The 23,496-nt window shown below is 38.1% G+C and overlaps 1 protein-coding gene across 1 annotated transcript; it reads left to right on the top strand.

Annotated features, from left to right (window-relative positions):
- Window positions 1-6,809: 6,809 nt before the first annotated feature.
- On the top strand, window positions 6,810-18,742 carry LOC110259699 (olfactory receptor 1J4-like). The gene is made up of 2 exons (XM_021085421.2): window positions 6,810-7,298; window positions 17,803-18,742. The coding sequence occupies exons 1-2, from the start codon at window positions 7,213-7,215 to the stop codon at window positions 18,740-18,742; spliced, it is 1,026 nt and encodes a 341-aa protein (XP_020941080.2). The 5' UTR covers window positions 6,810-7,212.
- The last annotated feature ends 4,754 nt before the right edge of the window (window positions 18,743-23,496 follow it).

Here is a 23,496-nt window from a genome sequence, read left to right as displayed (position 1 = left end):
TGATGAAAAAAATTCCTACAAACAAAAGTCCAGGACTAGATGGCTTCACAGGTGAATTCTATCAAACATGTAGAGAAGAGGTAACATCTCTCATTCTGAAATTATTTCAATAAATTTCAGAGGAAGAGATTCTCCCAAACTCATTCTATGAGGCCACTATAACCCTGATACCAAAACCAGACAAAGATTCCACAAAAAAAGAAAACTATAGGCCAAATTCACCGATGAATATCAATGCAAAATCCTCAACAAAATACTAGCTAACCACATCCAACATACATTAAAAGGATCATACATCATGATCACGTGGGATTTATCCCAAAGATGCAAGAGTTCTTCAATATCCACAAATCCATCAGATACACCACATTAACAAACCGAAGAATAAAAACCATATGATCCTCTCAATAGATGCAGAAAAAGCCTTTGACACAATCCAATACCCATTCCTGATAAAAACCCTTCAGAAAGTGGGCATAATGGGAACCTACCTCAACATGGTAAAGGCCATCTATGAAAAACCCACAGCGAACATCATCCTCAATAGTGAAAATCTGAAAGAATTCCCACTGAGATCAGGAGCAAGACAAGGACATCTACTCTTACCACTTCTATTCAACATAGATTTGGAAGTCCTAGCCACAGCCATCAGAGAAGAAAAAGAAATAAATGGAATCCAAATTGGAAAGGAAGAAGTAAAACTATCCGTATTTGCAGATGACATGATACTATACCTAGAGAACCCTAAAGACTCTATGAGAAAACTGTTAGAGCTCATCTATGAATTTGGCAAAGTCGCAGGATACAAAATCAATACACAGATATTGATGGCATTTCTATACACTAACAATGAAAGAGCAGAAAAAGAAATTAGGGAAGCAATCCCATTTACCATTGCATCCAAAGAAGAAAATACCTAGGAATAAACCTACCTAAGGAGATGAAAGACCTGTACTCTAAAAACTATGACACTGATGAAAGAAATCAAATAGGACACAAATAGATGGAAAGATACTCCATGCTTGTGGATTGGAAGAGTTAATATTATCAAAATGACTATACTACCTAAGGCATCTACAGATTCAATGCAATCCCTATCAAATCACCAAGGACATTGTTCACAGAACTCAAACAAAGTATTTTAAAGTTTGTTTGGAAGCACAAGGACCAGAAGAGCCAAAGACATCCTGAAAAAGAAAAATGGAGCTGGAGGAATCAGGCTCCTGGACTTCAGACTAGACTACAAAGCAACAGTAATCAAAACCGTATGGTACTGGCACAAAGACAGACATATAGATCAGTGGAACAGGATAGAAAGCCCAGAATTCAACCCACACACCTACAGCCAACTCATCTATGACAAAGGAGGCAAGACTATACAACGGAGAAAAGACAGCTTGTTCAATAAGTGGTGCTGGCAAAACTGGACAGCCACATGGAAAAGAATGAAATGAGAACACTCCCTAACACCATACAAAAAATAAAGTCCAAATGGATTAAAGACCTAGATATAAGACCAGACACTATCAAACTCCTAGAGGAAAACAGGCCAAACACTCTCTGACATAAACGACAACAACATCTTCTCTGATCCACCTCTCAGAGTCATGACAATAAAAAGAAAAATAAACAAATGGGACCTAATCAAACTGAAAAGTTTCTGTACAGCAATGGAAACTCTAAACAAAATGAAAAGACAACACACAAAATGGGAGAAAATCTTTGCAAGTGAATCGACTGACAAGGGATTCATCTCCAAAATTTATAAAAAACTTCTGCAGCTCCATACCAAAAAACCAAACAACCCCATCAAAAAATGGGCAGAAGACATAAACAGACAGTTCTCCAAAGAAGACATACAGATGGCCGAGAAACACATGAAAAGATGTTCAACATCACTCATTAGTAGAGAGATGCAAATCAAAACCTCTATGAGGTACCAACTTACACCAGCCAGAATGGCCATCATCTAAATTCTACAAACAAGAAGTGCTGGAGAGGGTGTGGAGAAAAAGGAACCCAAGTACACTGTTGGTGGGTTTGTAAATTGGTGCAACCACTGTGGAAAGCAGTATGGAGAGGCCTCAGAAAACTAAACATAGAACTTCCATTTGATCCAGCAATCCCACTCCTGGGCATCTATCCAGAGAAAACCACGACTTGCAAAGACACATGTACTCCGATGTTCATTGCAGCACTATTTATAATAGTGAAGACATGGAAACAACCTAAATGTCCATCTACAGAGGAGTGGATCAAGAAGAGGTGGTACATATACACAATGGAATATTACTCAGCCATTAAAAAGAATGAAATACCAGCATTCTTAGCAACATGGATGGACCTAGAAACTATCATGCTAAGTGAAGTCAGTCATACAATGAGACACCAATATCAAATGCTTTCACTGACATGTGGAATCTGAAGAAAGGACAGACTGAACTTCTTTGCAGAACAGATGCTGACTCACAGACCTTGAAAAACTTATGGTCTCTGGAGGAGACAGTTTTGGGGGTGGGAGGATGTGCTCTGGCTGTGGGATGGAAATCCTGTGAAATCAGATTATTATGATCATCATACAACTACAGATGTGATAAATTCATTTGAGTAATAAAAAATTAAAAAAATTTTATGTTATTTTCCAAGTTTGTGCTGTTGCTTTTTAAATACAATTGATATATGTTTATTGACCTTGTGTTCTGAGACTTTGCTAAGAGATCCTCATAATTTTATTAGGTTTTCTTGTTGATTCCCTAGGATATTCTACATAGGTAATTATTTCATCTACAAATAGATCCAATATTATACTTCTTCCTTTGTAATGTTTATTTCTTTCTTTCTTGCCTTATTCTGTTGCCTAGGACATCCACTTAAATACTGACTAGAAATAGTAAGAGTAGATCTCTTCTCCTCATTCCTGATCTTTGTAGGGGAGAAGCATTCTCCCCAACCCCCCAATTAAATAAAATCCTAGTTTTGCATATTTTGTAGATACACATTTCAGGTTAAACAGTTTTTTCTATTCCTGGTTTTAATCATGAGTGGGTATTTTCATATAATTTTACCATATCCATTTTTCTTTTTTAGTTTGTTGATATAATCAATTACATGATTGTGCTTTGAATGCTGTCAACCTACACTCTTAGGGTAAACTACACTCACTGTGCTACATTATTATTTTAATATTTTTGTGGATTTGACTTAATATTTTGTAAAGAATTTTTTTCATCTATACTCATAATAAATATGGGCTGGAGTTATTTTTCTCTTGTAATTTTTTTGTCGGGTTTTGGTAGCTGGTTTATGCTGACTTCATAAAATGAGTTGGTCAATGTACTGTTCAATTTTATTTTCTGAAAAAGTACATGTAAAATTGACGTTATGTTTTCTAAATGTTTGATAAAATACTCCAGTGGTACTTTCTGGTCCTGGAGGTGTTTGTTTATTGTTTGTAAAAGGCTTTTGATTAAAAATTTAATTTATTAAAAAAAAGAACTTTCTTTGAAAAAGACACATGCACCCACATGTTCTTTGCAGCACTATTCGCAATAGCCAAGACATAGAAACAACCTAAATGTCCATTGACAGATGATTGGATTAGGAAGATATGGTATATGTATACAGTGGGATATTACTCAGCCATAAAAAAGAATGACATAATGTCATTTGCAGCAGCATGGATGGAACTAGATGCTCTCATTCTGAGTGAAGTAAGTCAGTAAGAGAAAGACAAATAGCATATTATATCACATATCTGGAATGCAATATATGGTGCAAATGAACGTTTCCACAGAAAAGAAAATCATGGACTTGGAGAATAGACTTGTGGTTGCTGAGGGGGAGGGAGTGGGATGGATTGGGAACTTGAGGTTAATAGATGCAGACTCTTGCCTTTGGAATGGATAGGCAATGAGATCTTACTGTATAACACTGGGAACTCTGTGTAGTCACTTCTGATGGATCACAATAATATCAGATAAAATGATGTATACATGTATGTTTAACTGGGTCACCAAGCTGAATAGTAGAAAATTGACAGAACATTTCAAACCAGGTATAATGGAAAAAAATAAAAATCATGATATTAAAGAAAAAAAGTTGTAAGTTGGTATGAATCCATACAAACCTTAACACTTCTGACTAGGATGAGTATGGGTTGGAGAGTGGCAAAAAAAAAAGCACCTGGGGTTTGGTTTTGTGTCACTATGTGTCATGCTGAGTGTCTGTTTGTGTGTATAACACACTCACAATCTCCATCTCCTCTCCTTGAATGGCCGTAGAGCAGAGAGGGCTGTGTGAGGGCCTTGGAAATATGTGCATGCACTTGACCTGGTAATGTAGCCTTGCAGCCTGACTATTTCTTTGTATCAACTCTAGATAAGCAGGCACCAAAGTCCTCTTTATGATAAGTTTGTGGCACTTTGTCCAGATGGTTTGAAGGTTACTGAAGTTCTTCCAATGTTCCTCATTGATGTTTAATGATTTCCACATTTCCACTCTGGGGAAGAAGTTGGGGACAATTTTGGAACCTTGTCTAGTTAATCAGTCAACTGTTGGGAGCCACAAGGCTGCTCCAGTAAAGAAAACAAAGCCACAGCCAGCACCTTCGTGAAGCTTGTCTGGTTAGCAGAGCTACAGACAGGCTGAAGAAAGAAGAATTGCAGAGCAATTCCTTGAAAAACATCGGTTTCCTAGAAGAGAAAAATGATACCCCCTAAAAACATGTTGATTTACTTCTTTGTGTTTATCCTTCTCTTTCTATCTTTGATTCACAGTTTCTTTATAGCTAGGGATTTGCCCTGGTTACATAAACACCAGGACCAAAACAGAGTGAAGTCACTTAAACAGTGTAATGGAAAAATCCTGTTTTGTAGTAATAATTTATGGCACCTATTGTGTAAAAACATACAAGGGAAACTTTTATGATTTTAGTCCCTTCACATTGGGAAGAAGTTCGGGACTGGTATAAGTGTTGTACATGGCCTACACATTGTTGTTCCCTACAACAGATATATTTTCTATTAAATAACAGTGTCTTCTATAATTTTTATCATCCCTTGTGGGGGCACTTGGTAATTCTTAGGAATAATAATCCTCCCTATTGGAATTGGTGGTTTAGACAAATAGCTTATATATAGAGCTTACGTGAGCCAGGACAATAGGTTATATGCTTAGCTATGCTGGCGCCAGATAAACCGCAGTGCCAAGAATGTCATGAGCCTAAGGCTCTCATGCATTTCTGTTAACCACATACGCCTTTAGCTAAAGAATGTTAGGTACCACAGTCTATTACTCATTAAAGCTTTGTTCTTAATATATAATAGAATAGCTTACTGTTATTGACCTATTAAGAAAAATACAATGTGAAATTTTAAGTTTGTAATCTTAAAGAAAAATCTGAAACTGATGGAACATGTTCTGACTAATCTCTTTTTTCATCTAGAGTGGAGGGTACAGTAGGGGCTTTAAATCAAGTGTTAATGTCAAATCTTACATAAGACTTGTTTGTAAGATGGTATAAAAGCTGATGCTCTTCACTTAATAAATTGGGTCATCTGCAGCATGTAGCTGAGGAGTTGGCTCCAATTCTTTCTGCGCCTTTTGTAGCCCCTCCTCCTGTTCGTCATCTCCTGGCTGCTGGGGCCGGACCCTGGCAGTCAACTGTGAATTCTGATATAGGTACTTGGTCCTACAGCATTTGTAATATCTTTGCTCTCTGATCACCTCATTGGGAAAATTCTCATGTCCCTCCCCTTGCCTGTATGCTCAGAACTGAGCTATTTTAAATCCCTGGTGATGGTAGGGGGAGAGAAGCCATGGCAGATATGAAGGAAGCTATTTTTGGAAACTTTTTTAAAAAGTCAATTATTGAAGTTCTGTGGACCTACTAATCTTTGAGGGGCATGGTTTGGACCTGTTTTTCCTGGATGTGAGAGCCAGACCTCAGAAGCAAACATGTTTGTCTTTTACTTCCTCTCTCCCTCCCATACTTCCTACATTATTTCTTTCCTGCCTTCCATTATTTCTTCCCCTCTTTCTTTCCTTCCTTCCTTCCTTCTTTCTCTCTTTCTTTCTTTCTTTCTTTCTTTCTTTCTTTCTTTCTTTCTTTCTTTCTTTCTTTCTTTCTTTCTTTCTTTCTTTCTTTCTTTCTTTCTTTCTCTCTTTCTTTCTCTCTTTCCTTTCTCTCCTTCCTTCCTTCCCTCCTTCCTTCCTTCTTTCCTTCCTTCCTTCCTTTCCTTCCTTCCTTCCTTCCTTCCTTCCTTCCTTCCTTCCTTCCTTCCTTCTTTTTTTTTCCTTTTATATTTCTTATAGTCATTTAATGATAAAAATAAGTTTATGTATTGAGCACTTTATTTTGTATATGGTACATTAATGTTCCATATAATACCTTAAGTGGTGTCTGTATTGTGTGTGTGTGTTTGTGTAATACAGACACAAGCATGTAGGCTGTCTGAGAGTAGAGCCATGGCAGGTATTGTGTCTTAGTTATTACTCTCTCCCTAGTGTCTATTATGATGTCTGCACTTTAAAAAAAGAGATGAGCTGCTTCTGTATTTCCACTGAATGGTTTAGTCAAAGTTCATATACTTTATCCATGTGAATGTGTCAGTGTTCTGAAAATTGATGTTGTGTTCCTCTCACCAGACTGGATGAGACATCAGTGTGTGAGTACAGTGTACTGAGAACTGTCTGCACACTGTCACAATCACTTGAGGAACCCTGTGACCACAGGGTAAATGCAATGCTTGGTACATCTAGGTTCCTGGCATTTCTGCTTTCACTTCATTCCCAGAAGAGAATATACAAGCATGAGGAGGAAGAACCAGAGAGGTGTGTCTGAGTTCCTTCTTCTGGGGCTCCCTGTCCATCCAGAGCAGCAGGGCATGATCTTTACCCTGTTCCTGGGCGTGTACCTGACCATGGTGCTAGGGAACCTGCTCATCATCTTGCTCATCAGGCAGCACCCTGGCCTCCAAACCCTCAAGTGCTGCTTCCACAGCCACTTGGCCCTCACAGACATCTCCTTTTCATCTGTCACTGTTGCTAAGATGCTGATGAATATGCAGACTCAGGATTAATACATTCCCTTTGCAGAGTGTGTAAAACAGACATAATTTATTCATATTTATAATTTGCATTGATAAACTTCTTGCAGTAAACGCTTATGACAGGTTTGTGGCTATTTGTCACCTTCTATGCTACACAATCATCATGAGAGAAGAACTATGCCTGTTGGCTGGATCCTGGCCTCTCTCCTGTGCCATTGCCCTGACCCACACCCTCCTCCTGGATCAATGGTCTTTCGGTGCTGACATCATCTTCCACTTCTTCTGGGATCTTGCTGCCCTGCTGAAGCTGTTTTGCTCTAATCTCTCTCTGAATAAGCTGCCCATAGTCAATCTAGGGCCTGCACTTGTCATTTTGCCTTTGAGTGGCATCCTAGTCTCTCATGGCCGCATTGGGTTTTCCATCCTGAGGGTCCGCTCTACTAAAGAGATCTGCAAAGCCTTGTCCACCTGTGGCTCCCACCTCTCTGTGGTGTCTCTATTCTATGGGACAATGATGGCAGTATACTTTTCCTCCTCATCAGGCCAGTCCCATGACAAACACATCGTTGCTTCCATGATGTACACATTGGTCACCCAAATGCTGAATCCTTTCATCTACAGCCTGAGAAACAGAGACATGACTTTGGCTCTGGGGATTCAGAAACAGTAGCCTTTTAGCCAAGTGATAATCACTTATGATCTTATTTTACTCACTGACCTTGCTAGAAAAGACTTAAAATGTTTCATGGTCAGCACCCATGTCTCTAGAACTTTTCTAACTGTCTTTTATATGCTCATCATTATTGGATCAATCTCTTTCACTTTAGTCATAATTTCTTATTGATTTATTCTTCCATAACCCTAAATATGACATTACCCACAACACACATTCATTGTGTGTTCTTCCATGCACCAAACTCCTTTGTTTGTCTGTGTAGGTATGTTTAAGTTTTGGATTTTTTAAAATGTTTTATTATTATAACATTTGGCTTTTTAAAATTTTTTTGGAAGTATTTATATTTTAAGTTTTATTATGTTTATCTATTCTGGAGGGTTGGTTTTTAAGTTATTTAATTGATTATTTAAGTTATCAATTTGAAATATAGTTGACTTAAAATGTGTTAGTTTCAAGTGTAGTGCAAAGTGATTGTATCTTTCATATATATGGTAGTATATATGTATATTTTCAGAGTATTTTCCCTTACATGTTAACCCAAATTATGAGTATATTTCTATGTGCTAAACAATTGGTCCTTGTTAGTTATCTATTTTTTTTAGATTTTTATTTTAATTTTTTTCCCACTGTAGAGCATGGGGACCAAGTTACACTTACATGTATACATTTTTTCCCACCATTTGTTCTGTTGCAATATGAGTATCTAGACATAATTCTCAATGCTATTCAGCAGGATCTCCTTGTAAATCCATTCCAAGTTGTATCTGATAAGCCCAAGCTCCTGATATCTCCCACTCCCTCCCTCTCCCATCCAGCAGCCACAAGTCTATTTTCTAAGTCCATGATTTTCTTATCTGAGGAGATGTTCATTTGTGCTGGATATTAGATTCCAGTTATCAGTGATATCATATGGTATTTGCATTTGTCTTTCTGGCTCATTTCACTCAGTATGAGATTCTCTAGATCCATGTATGTTGCTGCAAATGGCATGATGTCATTCTTTTTTATGGCTGAGTAGTATTCCATTGTGTATATATACCACCTCTTCCTAATCCAATCCTCTGTTGATGGACATTTGGGTTTTTTCCATGTCCTGGCTATTGTGAATAGTGCTGCAATGAACATGTGTCTCTTTTAAGTAGAGTTTTGTCTGGATATATGCCCAAGAGTGGGATTGTGAGGTCATATGGAAGTTCTATGTATAGATTTCTAAGGTATCTCCAAACTGTTCTCCATAGTGGCTGTACCAGATTACATTCCCACCAGCAGTGCAAGAGGGTTCCCTTTTCTCCACACCCCCTCCAGCATTTGTTATTTGTGGACTTATTAATGATGGCCATTCTGACTGGTGTGAGGTGGTATCTCATGGAAGTTTGGATGTGCATTTCTCCTATAATCAGTGATGTTGAGCATTTTTTCATGTGTTTTCTGGCCATCTGTATATCTTCCTTGGAGAAATGTCTATTCAGGTCTTTTGCCCATTTTTCCATTGGGTTGATTGGCTTTTTTACTGTTGAGTTGTATAAGTTGCTTCTATATTCTAGAGATTAAGCCCTTGTCCATTGCATCATTTGACGCTATTTTCTCCCATTCTGTAAGTTGTCCTTTTGTTTTCTTTTGGGATTCCTTTGCTGTGTAAAAGTCCCAGGGGTTTATTTTTACTCTAATTTCTATTGCCTTGGGAGACTGACCTGAGAAAATATTCATGATATTGATGTCAGAGAGTGTTTGATACTATACATAGCAAACCCTTAGGACTCAACCCAAAAATAACTTGAACTGATTAATAAATTCAGCAAAGTAGCAGGCTATAAGATTAGCATTCAGAAGTTAGCTGCATTTCTGTATACCAGCAATGAAATATTAGAAAAGGAATACAAAAATACGATACCTTTTAAAATTGCACCTCACAAAATCAAATACCTTGGAATACACCTGACCAAGGAGGTAGAGGACGTATATGCTGAGAAGTATAAAATTATAATCAACGAAATCAAAGAAGATGTAAAGAAATGGAAAGATATTCCATGTTCCTGGATTGGGAAAATCAATATTGTAAAAATGGCCATACTACCCAAAGAATCTACAGATTCAATGCAATCCCTATCAAATTACCCAGGACATTTTTTGCAGAACTAGAACAAACAATCCAAAAATTTATAGGGAATCACAAAAGTCCCAGAATCACCAAAGCAATCCTGAGAAACAAAAACCAAGCAGGAGGCATAACCCTTCCAGATTTCAAAAAATATTACAAAGCCACAGTCATCAAAACAGCGAGGTACTGGTATCAAAACAGACAGACAGACCAATCAATGGAACAGAATAGAGAAACCAGAAATAAACCCTGACACCTATGGTCAATTAATCTTTGACAAGGGAGGAAAGAACATAAAATTGGAAAAAGAAGGTCTATTCAGCAAGAATTGCTGGGAAACCTGGACAGCTGCATACAAAGCAATGAAATGAAAATACACCCTCATACTATGCACAAAAATAAACTCGAAATGGCTGAAAGAGTTAAATATATGACAGGACACCATCAAAGAGAACATAGGCAACTGTCATCACTTCTTTAATGAGCTGAAAGTTCTCTGTTAGATGGGTTTCTAAGTTTGAAATAAATAAATACTAAGTTTTTGGTAAAAACATCTATGAGTAAAGAGGCATAAAATGGGAGGAGCATGAAGTTCCTGTCATGGCTCAGCAGTTACAAGCCTGATTAATACCCATGAGGACACTGGTTTAACCCTGAGCTCACTTAGTGGGTTAAGGATCCAGCATTGCCTTGAACTGTGGTGTAGGTCTCAGTCAGGTTAATATCTAGATTTGCTGTGGCTGTGGTGTAGGCCAGAAGCTACAGCTCCAAATCCATCCCTAGTTGGGGAATTTCCATATGCCCCATGTGTGTCACTAAAAATGAAAAAAGGTGGGAGGAAAGAGTGCTGGGATGGGGTTCATAATTTCACACCGTGTGGTCTAGGTAGAGGTCATTGGGAACATGACATCCAAAGACATTAGTGAGGACAGGGAAGTGAGCCATGGGGCCACCTGGGCAAAAGCATGGAGATAAGCACCTACAAATACTCTCAGGTGAGATGGTGCCGGGCCTATCCCAGGGACATTAATTGGGCCTCTGTTCCTGGACAGGACTACTTGGGGGAGGGGTGGTGGGTGATGAATTCAGAGATATCAGAGGGCCAGATCGTTAGGGTACTTCGGATCATGGTAGCTGTATTAGCCAAGATTCTCCAGAGAAGTGGAATCAATAGTGTGTGTGTGTGTTTTTGTGTGTGTGTGTGTGTGACAGAGAGAGATTTATAGTGTTCCTTTTGTGGCATTATGGGATTGGTGGCATCTCTCCGTTGGTTAAATGATCCCATTGCTGCAGCAGGCGTAGGAGTCTGCTGTGGCTCGGATCTGATCCCTGGCCTGGGAACTTACATATGCTATAAGGTGGCCAGAAGAGAAGAAATAAAAGAGAGAGAGAAATTTATTTTAAAGAATTGGCTATTATAGTTGTGGAAGCTAGCAAGTGTAAAGTCTGAAGAGTAAGTTGACAGGCTAGAAACCCAGGGAAAATTTGCTGTTTGAGTCTGAAGGCAGGCTGCTGACAGAAAGGTCTCTTCTTTGTGGGAGGTCATTCTTTCTATTAAGGTCCTTAACTGATTGAATAATCAACACCATCATTATGGAGGACAGTCATCTTTATTCAGAGCCTTCAGATTATAATGTTAATCTCATCCACAATGATACTGTCATGGGAAGACCTAGAAGTGTGTTTGACCAAATATCTGGGTACTGAAGCCTAGCCAAGTTGACACATAAAATTAAGCATTATTGTTGAGTTTTTGGTTCTCAGTCTTATTTGGGAACCTGCTGGAAGGGATTCAATAGAGGAATAAGATGGGCATACTTGATTTTGTTATTTTTTTCTTTAAAAATGCCCAGTTTTGGGGGTATAAATGATATACAATAAACTTCATATACATAAAGTATACCATTTGACTCAGAAAACACAATGTAGAACTACAATATGGTCTAGCCATCCCACTCCAGGGCATATATCCAGATAAAATTACAATACAAAAAGATACATGCCTCCTTATGTTCTTAGAATCACTGTTCTCCATAGCCAAGACTTGGAAATAACCTAGATGCCCATCAAGACATAAATGGATACTGAAGATGTGGTGTATGTAGAGAATGGAATACTACTCAGCCACAGAAAAGAATCTAGTAATGCTATTTGCAGCAACGTGATGCAACTAGATAGTCTCACACTAAGAGAAGTAAGACAGAAAGACAAACATCATATGATATCATTTACATGTGGAAGCTAAATATATTACAAATGAACTAATCTACAGAATAGAAGCAGATTCATAGACATATAAAATAGACTTGTGGTTGCCAAGGGGGAGGAGGGGAGAGTGGTATGGATGGGGAGTTTAGGGTTAGTAGATGGAAAATACTGCATTAAGAATGGATAATCAGTGAGGTCCTACTATATAGCACAGTGAACTATCCAGTCTCTTGGGATAGACCATGATGGAAGAGAATTTAAGAAAGTTCATGTACACACACACACACACACACACACACATGCACTGTGTCACTTTGCTATCTGGCAGAACTTGGCCAACATTGTAAATCAACTATACTTTAATTTTAAACAAGGTAAAAAAATGTATACCATTTAACCAATTTTGAAATATATACACATCCATGAAACTATCATTTCAGCCATCAAGATAATGAATTTCCCTGATATCTAACCTCCTGCCCTCACTTTGCTCCTCTCATCTGTCCTCAGGGAAACCACTATTCTGTTTCTGTCACATGGATTAGTTTTCATTTCCTAGGAGATTATTGCAATGGAATCATACAGTGTGTATTCTTTTCTTGCCATCTTCTTTCACTGCGTATATGCATTTTGAGATTCATTCATATTCTACTGTGTTCTAAGAATTCATTCTTTTCACTGCTGAGTAGTATTCCATTGTATGGATATACCAGGGCTATTTCATCCATGTACAGTTATATTTTTCATTTTTTTATTATTGTAAAATTTTAAATTACTTTTATTTTTTAGCATATTTCTGTTTATCTCTTTAAAACTTTCATTAGACTTTATTTTTATCAAAATGTAGTTCATTTGCAATATCGTTTTAGCTTCAAATGTACAATAAAGTGATACAGTTATACAAACACACACATGCACATATTATTCTCAGATTCTTTTTGCTGATCAGTTATTACAAACTATTCAGTATAGTTTCCTGTACTATGTAGTAAGTCCATTCATTACTATCAGTAAGTCCATTGGTGAACATCTGGGGTGTTTCCAGCTTCTTTCCATTAAATAAAGCTCTTATGAATATTCTTGTATAAATATATTTATAGCTATATGTATTTTTTACCTTTGACAAATACATACTCACTTGATAAGAATGTTTAACTCTTTTAAAAATGTTCAAAGTGTTTTGTATTCCCACAAGCAGTGTATGTGTGTTACAGTTCCATCATATCTTCACTGATACTGGGAGCAGCATTCTTTTCCATTTTAGCCAGTCTAATAGGGGTGTATTGGTTAAACCAGTTTACAGAGCTGGAGCACCTTTATTGAAGGGGTGTCTGTTCCTTTGGAAAAGAATCCTGTACACTGTGTATTTTTTTTAACTTTTTGAGTCTCCCTAGCTCCATGAATGATACTTATCATTCCACAACAATTGTCACCATTTAACTGCCATTCATTTTGCCTTAAAATTTTTTTCTGTGCCACCTCCAGTTTGTATGTGTGGTCCAAGAGAGAGATTTCTATTTATATTTTACTCTGTTATGTCTCTAGGTAATATATCAGTATTACATTTGTGGGAAACTTAATGATTATTTAAGTGAATGAATGAATGGATGAATTCATTCAACAGTTACCAGTCAGAATTACCTGTTGTGAGCCATAGCTTATCTCCAGTGATACAAAGACAGTGACATTTAGAAACTGTGCTTTCATTAGGTGCTCATTAAACTATTCTTCAAACTCACACAAAGACTATGATTATTATTTCCACTTTATAGAAATTGAGTCTCAGTTGTATTGATAAATTGCTCAAGCATGCTCTCTTAGCAGGGGAAGAACCCAGAATCTTTTCCAGAGTTTTATATTCAATCCCCCTTCTCCTGAGAAAGGCATAGACCATGGTCTACAATACCTTCCAGGGGAGTAGGGAGATGTGCACATTTTAATGGCCTTTGTGTTCTAATGAAAGTCTGTGTCATTGTTGAGGATGCTGCTAAAGACTTCCACTGCCTGTGCCACACACTGCCCCTTGGAGAAACTATGCTCATGACACAGAGGCCATGGGCAATGGGGGAACTCATTCTTCTCATCACAGACTTGACCAGAATCTTAAGGTACCACTCATATCAGGAATACTTTTCTCCTGTGAAACCAGGTGCAGCTCAGTGCCTGTGGAGCCAAAACATCCTCATTTCTGAGGGTCCAGGAGGGAGTTGAGCAGTTGCCCCAGTGAATTACCTCTCTAGTCAGGTCAGAGGTGGATTCCCTCTGGGGTTTCTTTAGGATGGAGAAAAGGAAATATCCTTGTGCCTCATTTTGCAGCTGGAGAAATGACTGACATGCAAGTCTGTAAAAGTCCTCAAGCAACCATGGTTTGCTTTTTTGTTTGGATCCTGGGTCTTCTGGACAGAAAGTGAGGATTAAGGTAACAGAACAAAGCAGAAGGTATTTGAACTCAGAGCACAGGTATAACTCAGAAGGAGCCCAGAAACCTCCCCATTCATGCATGTGTGTCTGTGTTTAAGTGTGTGTGTGACCATCAGAGAAAGTATATCTATTTGTGTGTGTGTTGTGTTGTAGTGTTGTAGGAGTCTGTGTGTATGCATAACTGACAAACACACTGAATGACACATATTAGGATATAGAGAGGTCAGGGAAGACTGGACATTTCTTGAGTGTGTGCTTATTCTACTTGCATCTGCTGCTTGTGTGACATGTGTAAGACCTTTTGCACTGCTTGTGATTTGAATATGAATTACTTCTTATGATGATAACACCTCAGGTCTAAAATAATTGACAGTTCAGTGTGTTTAGCTGTGTTGTATTTGTGAATTTTTTTTTTTGAGTTTCACAGAGTTTATGTGAAGCTGACTCACACCCTGACTGTTTTTATCTAATGAGAGTATAATCCTGAGAAATCTGTAAATCTCCATTTGGCAAGTGTGCATCTGTGATAGTGTGTTCTTTTATTTAGCAAACCCACACCTTCACTTCTCTCACACAGAAGTTATAAATCTGTGTGTTTGTGTGTGTGTCTGTGACATTCTCCCATGTTTTTACTCTCCACCTGCCTGAGATCAGAATCCACACAGGCAGCTCCACAGGAAACTGACTTTACAGAGCTATTGGCACCCATTTTTCAATGATTTGACTCTAGCGGGATCCCTCAAAACCCAATGTTTTCAACACTCTGCTTTAGTTTTGGTCTAACCATTTAGAAATGAAATGCTCATTTCTGGAATCATGTACTTTGACACTCTGAGTTTTACCTTTTCCCCACGTGATAGCATGGTGTCTGTGGTTTTGGCCATGGTGATTCTCAACATCCACTGCTATTACATGGAATCATGTTAATTGTTGATAGATCTTGCATGTAAGGTGCTTAAGAAGCTATGCACATCATAAGCACTTAGTTAATTGTAGCCTATTGGAGGCCCAAACACCTGACTCTCCATGTCCTGATTGTGGAGGTGCCAATATTTGTATGAAGACAGGACAATCAGCCTCATCCATAGACTCTCTCAACATGAGAGCCCTACCCCACCCCCAGGTTACACACATCTTCCTCTCCTCACTACTGAGAAATATCTCAGCCACTTCTTTGCAGACAGCACTGATGGATTTAAGGTACCATGTCTGTGTTGTTCCTTTCTGATCACATTGCAGCTCCTGGGTGTCATTAGGAACTCTAGTTCTCCTGCAGGAAATTTGGGAGATCCTGGGCTACATCTGACCTAGCAGCTTTCAGTGAGAGGACTGTGCTTAGCAGGAGGGTCAAGTGCCTGGTTCCTCCTTGTGCCCCGTGAACCCTGAGAAACTCCCTGGTCTGGAGCAAGCATCTGCTGACAGTTTCTCACAGAGCATTAATGTACGTTTCTTCTCCCAGGCATATTTTAACATTTATCTTTTCACTTTTAACGTCTCACCTTTGCCTCTCTACCCCCCATAAAAAGAAATGGGTGGATTCTCTCTGTAGTGAAATGATGATCAGAAAATCAATATATGAGATGAATTTCCACTATGCGATATCTATATGAGATTGTTTAAGTGATTTCACAACTCCTGTTGGTAAAATGCAGGGAAATAAGACTGTCTTCTCTGCTTCACAGACACAAATATATAATGATGGATTGAATGATTTGAAGGCATGTATAAGACATTGGCAAACAAAAGGGATGCAAGAATACGAGTGTGGACAGTTATGTGAGCAGGTGGATTCCTTCAAATCCTGAAATATTTCTTCTTAACATCCTGCCTATTTGTCTAACTAAAGATAGGGAGGAACAGTAGGTCATAGGGGCAAAGTTTCCAAGGTATTCTTAAATGCTTGGGAGAGAAATATGACCACAGCTGTTACTATGTCTATGATCATGCTCATTTCCTATTCCTTCTGAGTATATTGATAGAGAAGATTTTTTTTGTAGTTCTTAATTTTTGGGAGGCCATACCTGAGCATATGGCACTTCCCAGGCTAGGGGTTGAATCAGAGCTTCAGCTGCTGGCCTAAATCATATCTGAGCCTTCTCTGGAGCCTCCATCACAGCACATGGCAGTGCCATATCCTTAATCCATTGAGGGTGGCTAGGGATTGAACCTGTACCCTCATGGATACTAGTTGGGTTCTTAACCCACTGAGCTACAATGGGAACTCCTGAGAGTGACATTTTAAAAGCACCACCTTTCCTGGACTATTGAAAAGTTCCATGAGGCAATCATGGAAAAATGTATTTGTCTGCCATTATGCTCATTAGCTAGCAGTTATTATCAGTGTGAAGGTCAATATTGGGAAATAGTGCTGATCAATCAGGTCACTGAATTCTGAGACACCCCAGTCCATCAGCTCTCTCAGCTCTCAGACCCCATCTCAGATCTCAAGTATCTTCATACTGAAGAATAACCAGATCTGAGCCAACTTGGAGGAAGCAGTTTAGATGAGATTGATGTAGGTACATGCACCGAATTAATGTTTATTTCTTGGCAAAGAGGTAAACATGCATTTAGACAAGTTCCAGCAGGGAATTTACCCCAGTGATAGGATATGAGCTCAGAAACTCACCTTAAGAGTGTGAGATCTCAGATAAGTGAACATAAATTTTAGGTCAGCTTCTTGGTCCTTTATGCTGACCACTTCATAATACTGTTTTATGAAATTCCTAAACTTGATACAAGTTTTTTTTTGGGGGGATACAGATCCTCTCATCAAAATAATCTATGCAATTTTTGGTGTTTATTTGATGTGGGACAGTGTTTTTAGATAATAATGCCTAATGAATTAGAATTCTTTATGTCATCTCTATGCAAGTGTGATTATGGCATGTTCACATTTAGAGGGACAACAAAAGGGCAAGAGAGACTTAGCATCCCAAGTCCTAGAGCGAGAAAGTGGTGGGACCAAAATCATAACACATTGAATCAGGCTTCAGGTTCAAACCTTTACTTAGTCTTTGGTCAGGTGAGCCCTCGAGAGTTGATCTCCTGATGGAAGGGCTTCTGTATGTCATATTTATTCTATGTCCAAATAGTAGCTTAATGTCAGAATAATGGTTGATCAAAAAGAAAAAAAGGCAGCATTTGTCCTGGTTTTCATTGAAAGGAAACATGTTGAGTGCTGAGGGTGTGTCACGTGCTTTGCCAACAATAGGTGATAAAAGAAATGGCGGCAGATATTCTTTTTTTCCAAAGAGAAGGTGAGAGAGGCTAGTGTGGTGGCCACAATCATGACTTCAGTGTATCTGACATTTCCTACTCACTTGCTTCCCTAGCAGACAGGAGAGGAGCATGAGGAGGGAGAACCAGAGCAGCGTGTCTGAGTTCCTCCTCTTGGGGCTCCCCATCATGCCAGAGCAGCAGGGTGTGTTCTTTGCCCTGTTCCTGGGCATGTACCTCACCACAGTTCTGGGGAACCTGCTCATCATCCTGCTCATCAGGCTGGACCCTAATCTCCACACCCCCATGTACTTCTTCCTCAGCCACTTGGCCTTCACAGATGTCTCCTTTACATCTGTCACTGTCCCTAAGATGTTGATGAACATGCAGACTCAGGATCAATCCATTCTCTATGCAGGGTGTGTAACACAGACCTATTTTTTCATATTTTTTGCTTGCATTGATAACCTTCTTCTTGCAGTGATGGCCTATGACAGGTATGTGGCTATTTGTCACCCACTGCATTATGCCAGCCTCATGAGTGAGAAGCTATGCATATGTCTGTTGGCTGTATCCTGGCTCCTCTCCTGTGCCTATGCCCTGACCCACACCCTCCTCCTGGCTCAATTGTCCTTCTGTGCTGACCACTTCATCCCCCACTTCTTCTGCGACCTTGCTGCACTCCTGAAGTTGAGCTGTTCAGACACCTCCCTCAATGAGCTGGTCATCTTTACTGTGGGAGGAATGATTTTCATCCTGCCTTTGAGTAGTATCCTGGGCTCATATATTTGTATAGGGACAGCAGTTCTGAGTGTCTCTTCCACCAAGAGATTCTTTAAAGTTTTTTCCACCTGTGGCTCCCATCTCTTTGTGGTGTCTTTATACTATGGGACACTTGCTAGTGTTTACTTTTTTTCATCATCATGGGACTCCACTGACAAAGACATAACTGCTTCTTTTGTGTATGCAGTAGTTACTCCCATGCTGAACCCCTTCATCTACAGCCTCAGGAACAGAGACATAAAACAGGCCTTAGAGATACTTGTCAGTAGGGCTAACTTCTTGAAGTGACAATCTCTAAATCCTCTTACTGCAGTCATCAGCACAGTGGGATATATCTCCTAAAATTAGCATATGGTTGGCAACTCTGTAACTTCAAGTGAATATGCATTCAGCTGTCATATATAGTGGTCATATATAGTGTTATTATGTCAATAAGCCCCAGTTTGTGATTTCCATTGTTAAATATTCTTTATCTTTATTTTTTCTGCTTTTTTATCATCTCATAAAATATGTGAAAAATCCTATACAAAATATGTCACATAATTGTGATTGTGGTTTTGTATTTTTCTCCTATCAGATATGTCTGTTTTTGCTTATATATATTTTATAATATGTTATTGAGAACACTCTGATTTATCACTCTGTTCTGCTCCTTGTGGACTGATTCTTCTCTGTAAGATGTGCTGAAATTGGCTTGCAGTAGCTTCAAGCTGATTGTGAACATCTCTTTTCAACTCCGCAGTCAATGAGAATATTATGGTTGAAATCAGCCATGATGGATATAATTAAATCATGGAAATTTTCAAGTGCTACAGAGTGATGCTCTCCTGTGAATGGGAGCCTTGTCTCATCCACTGAACAACACACCATTGCAGTTATAGTCAGAGGGGATTTCTCTTTATCACCAGCTCCCACTCTCACATCTCATTTACTTCCTCTGTTTTTAGCATAGATGTACCAGCTATCTTTTAGTTGGTGTTTACATGGGATTTCTATTCAATTATTTAAACTTTTTATGTGCTTATAGCTGTAAAGTGTTAGTGGTTAACAGTGTAAATGGGTTTTACACTTTTTATGTAGTTTGTAAATCTTTGTATTTCTGGGGAATTTGATCTATTAACATCTGTTAAATAAGGTTGCTCTGAATTTGTTTTCTGTGTTTCTATATGTTTTCTAATTGAGACATCTTATTTCATATTTATTCTCACTTCTTTTCATCCTTTTTGATTTCTTAAATACATGTTTTGCCATTCCATATCCCTTTGATTTACTTATTAATCCTATATTATGATTATTTTATTATTCTTTTCTGTGCTATATGTAGATATTATGACTTGCTATTCCTTAAAAAATTTTTATTGCAGTATAATGGCCTACACAACATGGAATTTACTATTTTAACACTTTGAAGTATATAATTAAGTGGCATTTAGTACATTCATCACTGCTATTTTCTTCTAGGGCTTTAAATGGAAACTATGGAGCATCAATGCAGTTGAGTACTTTGTAGCTATGAAAAACAATGTCAAATATAATTATGAATCAATATGGAAGGATTTCCAGGATATAGTATTAATCAGAAAACAGCAATGTGAAAAAGAGCATCTATAACATGCTACTTCCTATGTGAAAGAGAAGGGAAAATAATGTATACATGTATCTTCCCATTGAGCAAGAAGAAACACATGAGGAATCAATTCGAAATTAATGAGACTGCTTACCTGCAGGGGGTGGGGTGGGAATAGTATAGAAAGATGGGGGCATGAGTATATTTGTTTATATAGTTTCAAATATTCTAACTTGTACCTACTAAAAAATAAGAAGTAAATGGAAAATAAACAAAATGGAATAAAATAAAAAATAAGCCTAAATATATTTAAATTTAATACCATAATCTGCCTAAAGGGGAAAATAAAGTAATTATTATTGAACACCAAATTTCATCTATAATTTAGTCTCAGAATAATGAAAGAACTGTAAGCACATTTTTTTGGTAAGCCAATTCTATGGGCTGAAGTTAATTTGTCATTAACAGTGGTTTGGGTTCAAGATTCTGAAATTACATGTATTCAAAGATTTAGTAAATAAGTAAACTTGTTCTGGAAAAGAGAATGACTCTTTAATGGGGGAAGGTGCAATGTACACAGAAAAAGAGAGGCTAGAAAGAACTCTATGGTGTCACACTAGAACTGAAGATACCAACTTGAACTCATGGGTTGTAATGTATATAAGCAGATTGAAAGTATATATCAATCTGTCTGGTTCCCATCTCCCATTATTTCTGTCCCACTCCTGATTCATCTCCTATGGGTAACCATTCCTTTAGTTTGCTTGTTTCTAGTTTCTACATCCAGTGTTTCCTTTATATATGCTTCCTGGCTGTATTCTCTGAGATCATTTAAAAGTCTCATAAGCAAAAAACACATGTAATGCCAAATTTGACATTTGAATATCAGTCTCCTCTACCAAGAACCAAAATGACTTAGAAAAAATGGTGATTCTAGGGCTGGGGCCAGGACACTACAAGACCAGGGAAAATTTGCAGATCTTGAAAATTAAAAGTGTTCTAATATCATGGAAATAAAGAAGTCAGCTCAATGGGGCTCCCATTGGAAAAATCTGGAATAGTTATAGCTTCAAAATGAATAACATCAGTGATGGGTTACAACTCAGAGAATAAATAAGAATTCATGAGTCCATGATGATATAAATAAATCAATGAAGAAACAAATGAATGTAGAGTAAGGGGAAGTTCATTCCTATAGGAGAATTCAGCTAATAAACACAGAGGAAATGATTGAATTAGAAAATCACCATTTGGCCACCATATTTGCAATTTTTTTTCAATATAAGAATCATCAATGGATGTTAGATATAGTGGGTCAAACTGTATTAAGAAAAGTGTTGAGGTTATACATTTTCAAAATATGTACCAAATGAGAGTTAATGGCAAAGTTTGAAATAGGTACTTGCTGTAGAGAGCCTGGAAGATACCACCTTAATCAAATGATCAAGGATAAAATCACTAGTAATTGGAAAAAAATTTTTTTCCTTTTAGGGCCACACCTATGGCATATGAAATTTCCCATGCTAGGGGTAGAATTGGAGCTGCAGGTGTGAGGCTACACCATAGCCACAGCAACAAGGGATATGAGCCCACATCTGTGTCTTACATTGCTGTCTACAGCAACGAATGAGGCCAGGCCTTGAACATACATCCTCAGGGATACTATAGGGTTCTTTACCTATTGATCCCCAAAGTAACTCCAAAGAACATAAATTCTTAATGAAGCTGTGCCATTTTTGAAAAAATCTGGGAATGTATGGCTGGTGTGTGGTATTCATTAGGAAGCATGGGTGAAGCCCTTTGCCTAGAACCCAGATATTCATTAAAATGTTCAACATTCTATCACCAAGCAGCTTTACTTACTTTTTTATTGAAGTAGTTTGCAAGGCCTTGGTAGCTCAGTCAGTAGAGCATCAAACTTTAAATCTGAGGGCCCAGGGTTGAAATTCCTGTCCAGGGGCTGGGTGAAATATAGTTTGTGAACAATATTACCATAGTTTCAGCTGTATTATGTGGTGATTTGACATTTTCATACATTATGAAATGATCACAATTATTAATCTAGTAACTATCTGTCCCCAAAAGCTTTTACAGTGTTATGGATCATATTCTTTATGCTGTATATTAAATCCCCATAGTTTCTCTATTTTATAACTGGAGGTTTGTTCGTCTTCACCCACATCACCCATTTCCTCCATCTTCCCAAACACTGTCCCCTCTGGAAGCCACTGGTTTCTGCTCTGTATTTATGAGTCTGTTTTCATTCAGTTTTGTTGATTTGTTGTTTTGATTTTATATTTATCATTGTCTATCTGTCCTGTTTCACAGAGCATTATGCATTCTAGATCAATCCATGTTGTTTGAACATGGTTGTGAATTGTGAGATGCACTTAAATAGCTCCCTTATGGCCAAGTTTTTGCCAAGAAAGGTGGGAAACATTTTTAGTTCCCAGGATGGGTTGGAACAGCCACTTGTTTTCACCGTTGGTGATTCACTTTCATGGTTTTGTGTGTGGATATCCAGTTTCCCAGCACCATTTATATAAGAGACTAACTTTTCCCCATTGTGTATTTTTGTTTCCCTTGTCAAAGAACGATTGAACATCACTTAGCATGATAATTTCTAGGTCCATCCATATTGCTAAAAATGCTGGTATTTCATTCATTTTAATGGCCGAATAATATTCTATGGTGTATATGTACCACATCTTCTTGATCCACTCCTCTGTCGATGGACATTTAGGTTGTTTCCGTGGCTTGGATATTGAAAATAGTGCTGCCATGAAAATAGGAGTACACGTGTATTTGTGAGTCATGATTTTCTCTGGATAGATGCCCAAGAGTGGGATTGCTGGATCAAATGGTAATTCTATGTTTAGTTTTCTGAGGCCTCTCCATCCTGCTTTCCACAAAGGTTGCACAAATTTACAATCCCACCAACAGTTTTTAACAGGGTTCCTTTTTCTCCACATCCTCTCCAGCACTTCTTGTTTTTAGACTTTTGGATGATGGCCATTCAGGCTGGTGTAAGTTGGTACCTCATAGAGGTTTTGTTTGGATTTCCCTACTAATGAGTGATGCTGAACATCTTTTCATGTGTTTTTGGCCATCTGTATGTCTTCTCTGGAGAAATGTCTGTTTATGTCTTCTGCCCATTTTTTGATGGGGTTGTTTGTTTTTTTGGTATGGAGCCACAGAAGGTGTTTATAAATTTTGGAGATGAATCCCTTGTCCGTTGATTCATTTGCAAAGATTTTCTCCCATTCTGTGGGTTGTCTTTTCATTTTATTTAGGGTATCCTTGCTGTACAGAAACTTTTCAGTTTGATTAGGTCCCATTTGTTTATTTTTGTTTTTATTGTCAATACTCTAAGAGGTGGATCTGAGAAGATGTTGCTGTCATTTATGTCAGAGAGTGTTTGGCATTTTCTTTCCTCTAAGAGTTTTATAGTGTCTGGTCTTATATGTAGGTCTTT

This window comes from Sus scrofa, chromosome 1 (assembly GCF_054392235.1).
Source record: "Sus scrofa isolate SSC_HxYL_T2T_F1_AM1 chromosome 1, Sscrofa_HxYL_maternal_Yorkshire_Landrace_v2.0, whole genome shotgun sequence".
Taxonomy (NCBI): Eukaryota; Metazoa; Chordata; class Mammalia; order Artiodactyla; family Suidae; genus Sus; species Sus scrofa.
The sequence above is the reverse complement of the archived record's forward strand: the minus strand, read 5'-3'. Positions and strand labels throughout refer to the sequence as shown.

Excerpts from the sequence above, each read along its gene's own strand:
- LOC110259699 (XM_021085421.2), top strand. The coding sequence starts at position 7,213 with ATGAGAGAAGAACTATGCCTGTTGGCTGGATCCTGGCCTCTCTCCTGT. Across the intron at positions 7,299-17,802 it reads ACCCTCCTCCTGGATCAATG|CATGAGGAGGGAGAACCAGA; the intron begins GTCTTTCGGTGC and ends ACAGGAGAGGAG.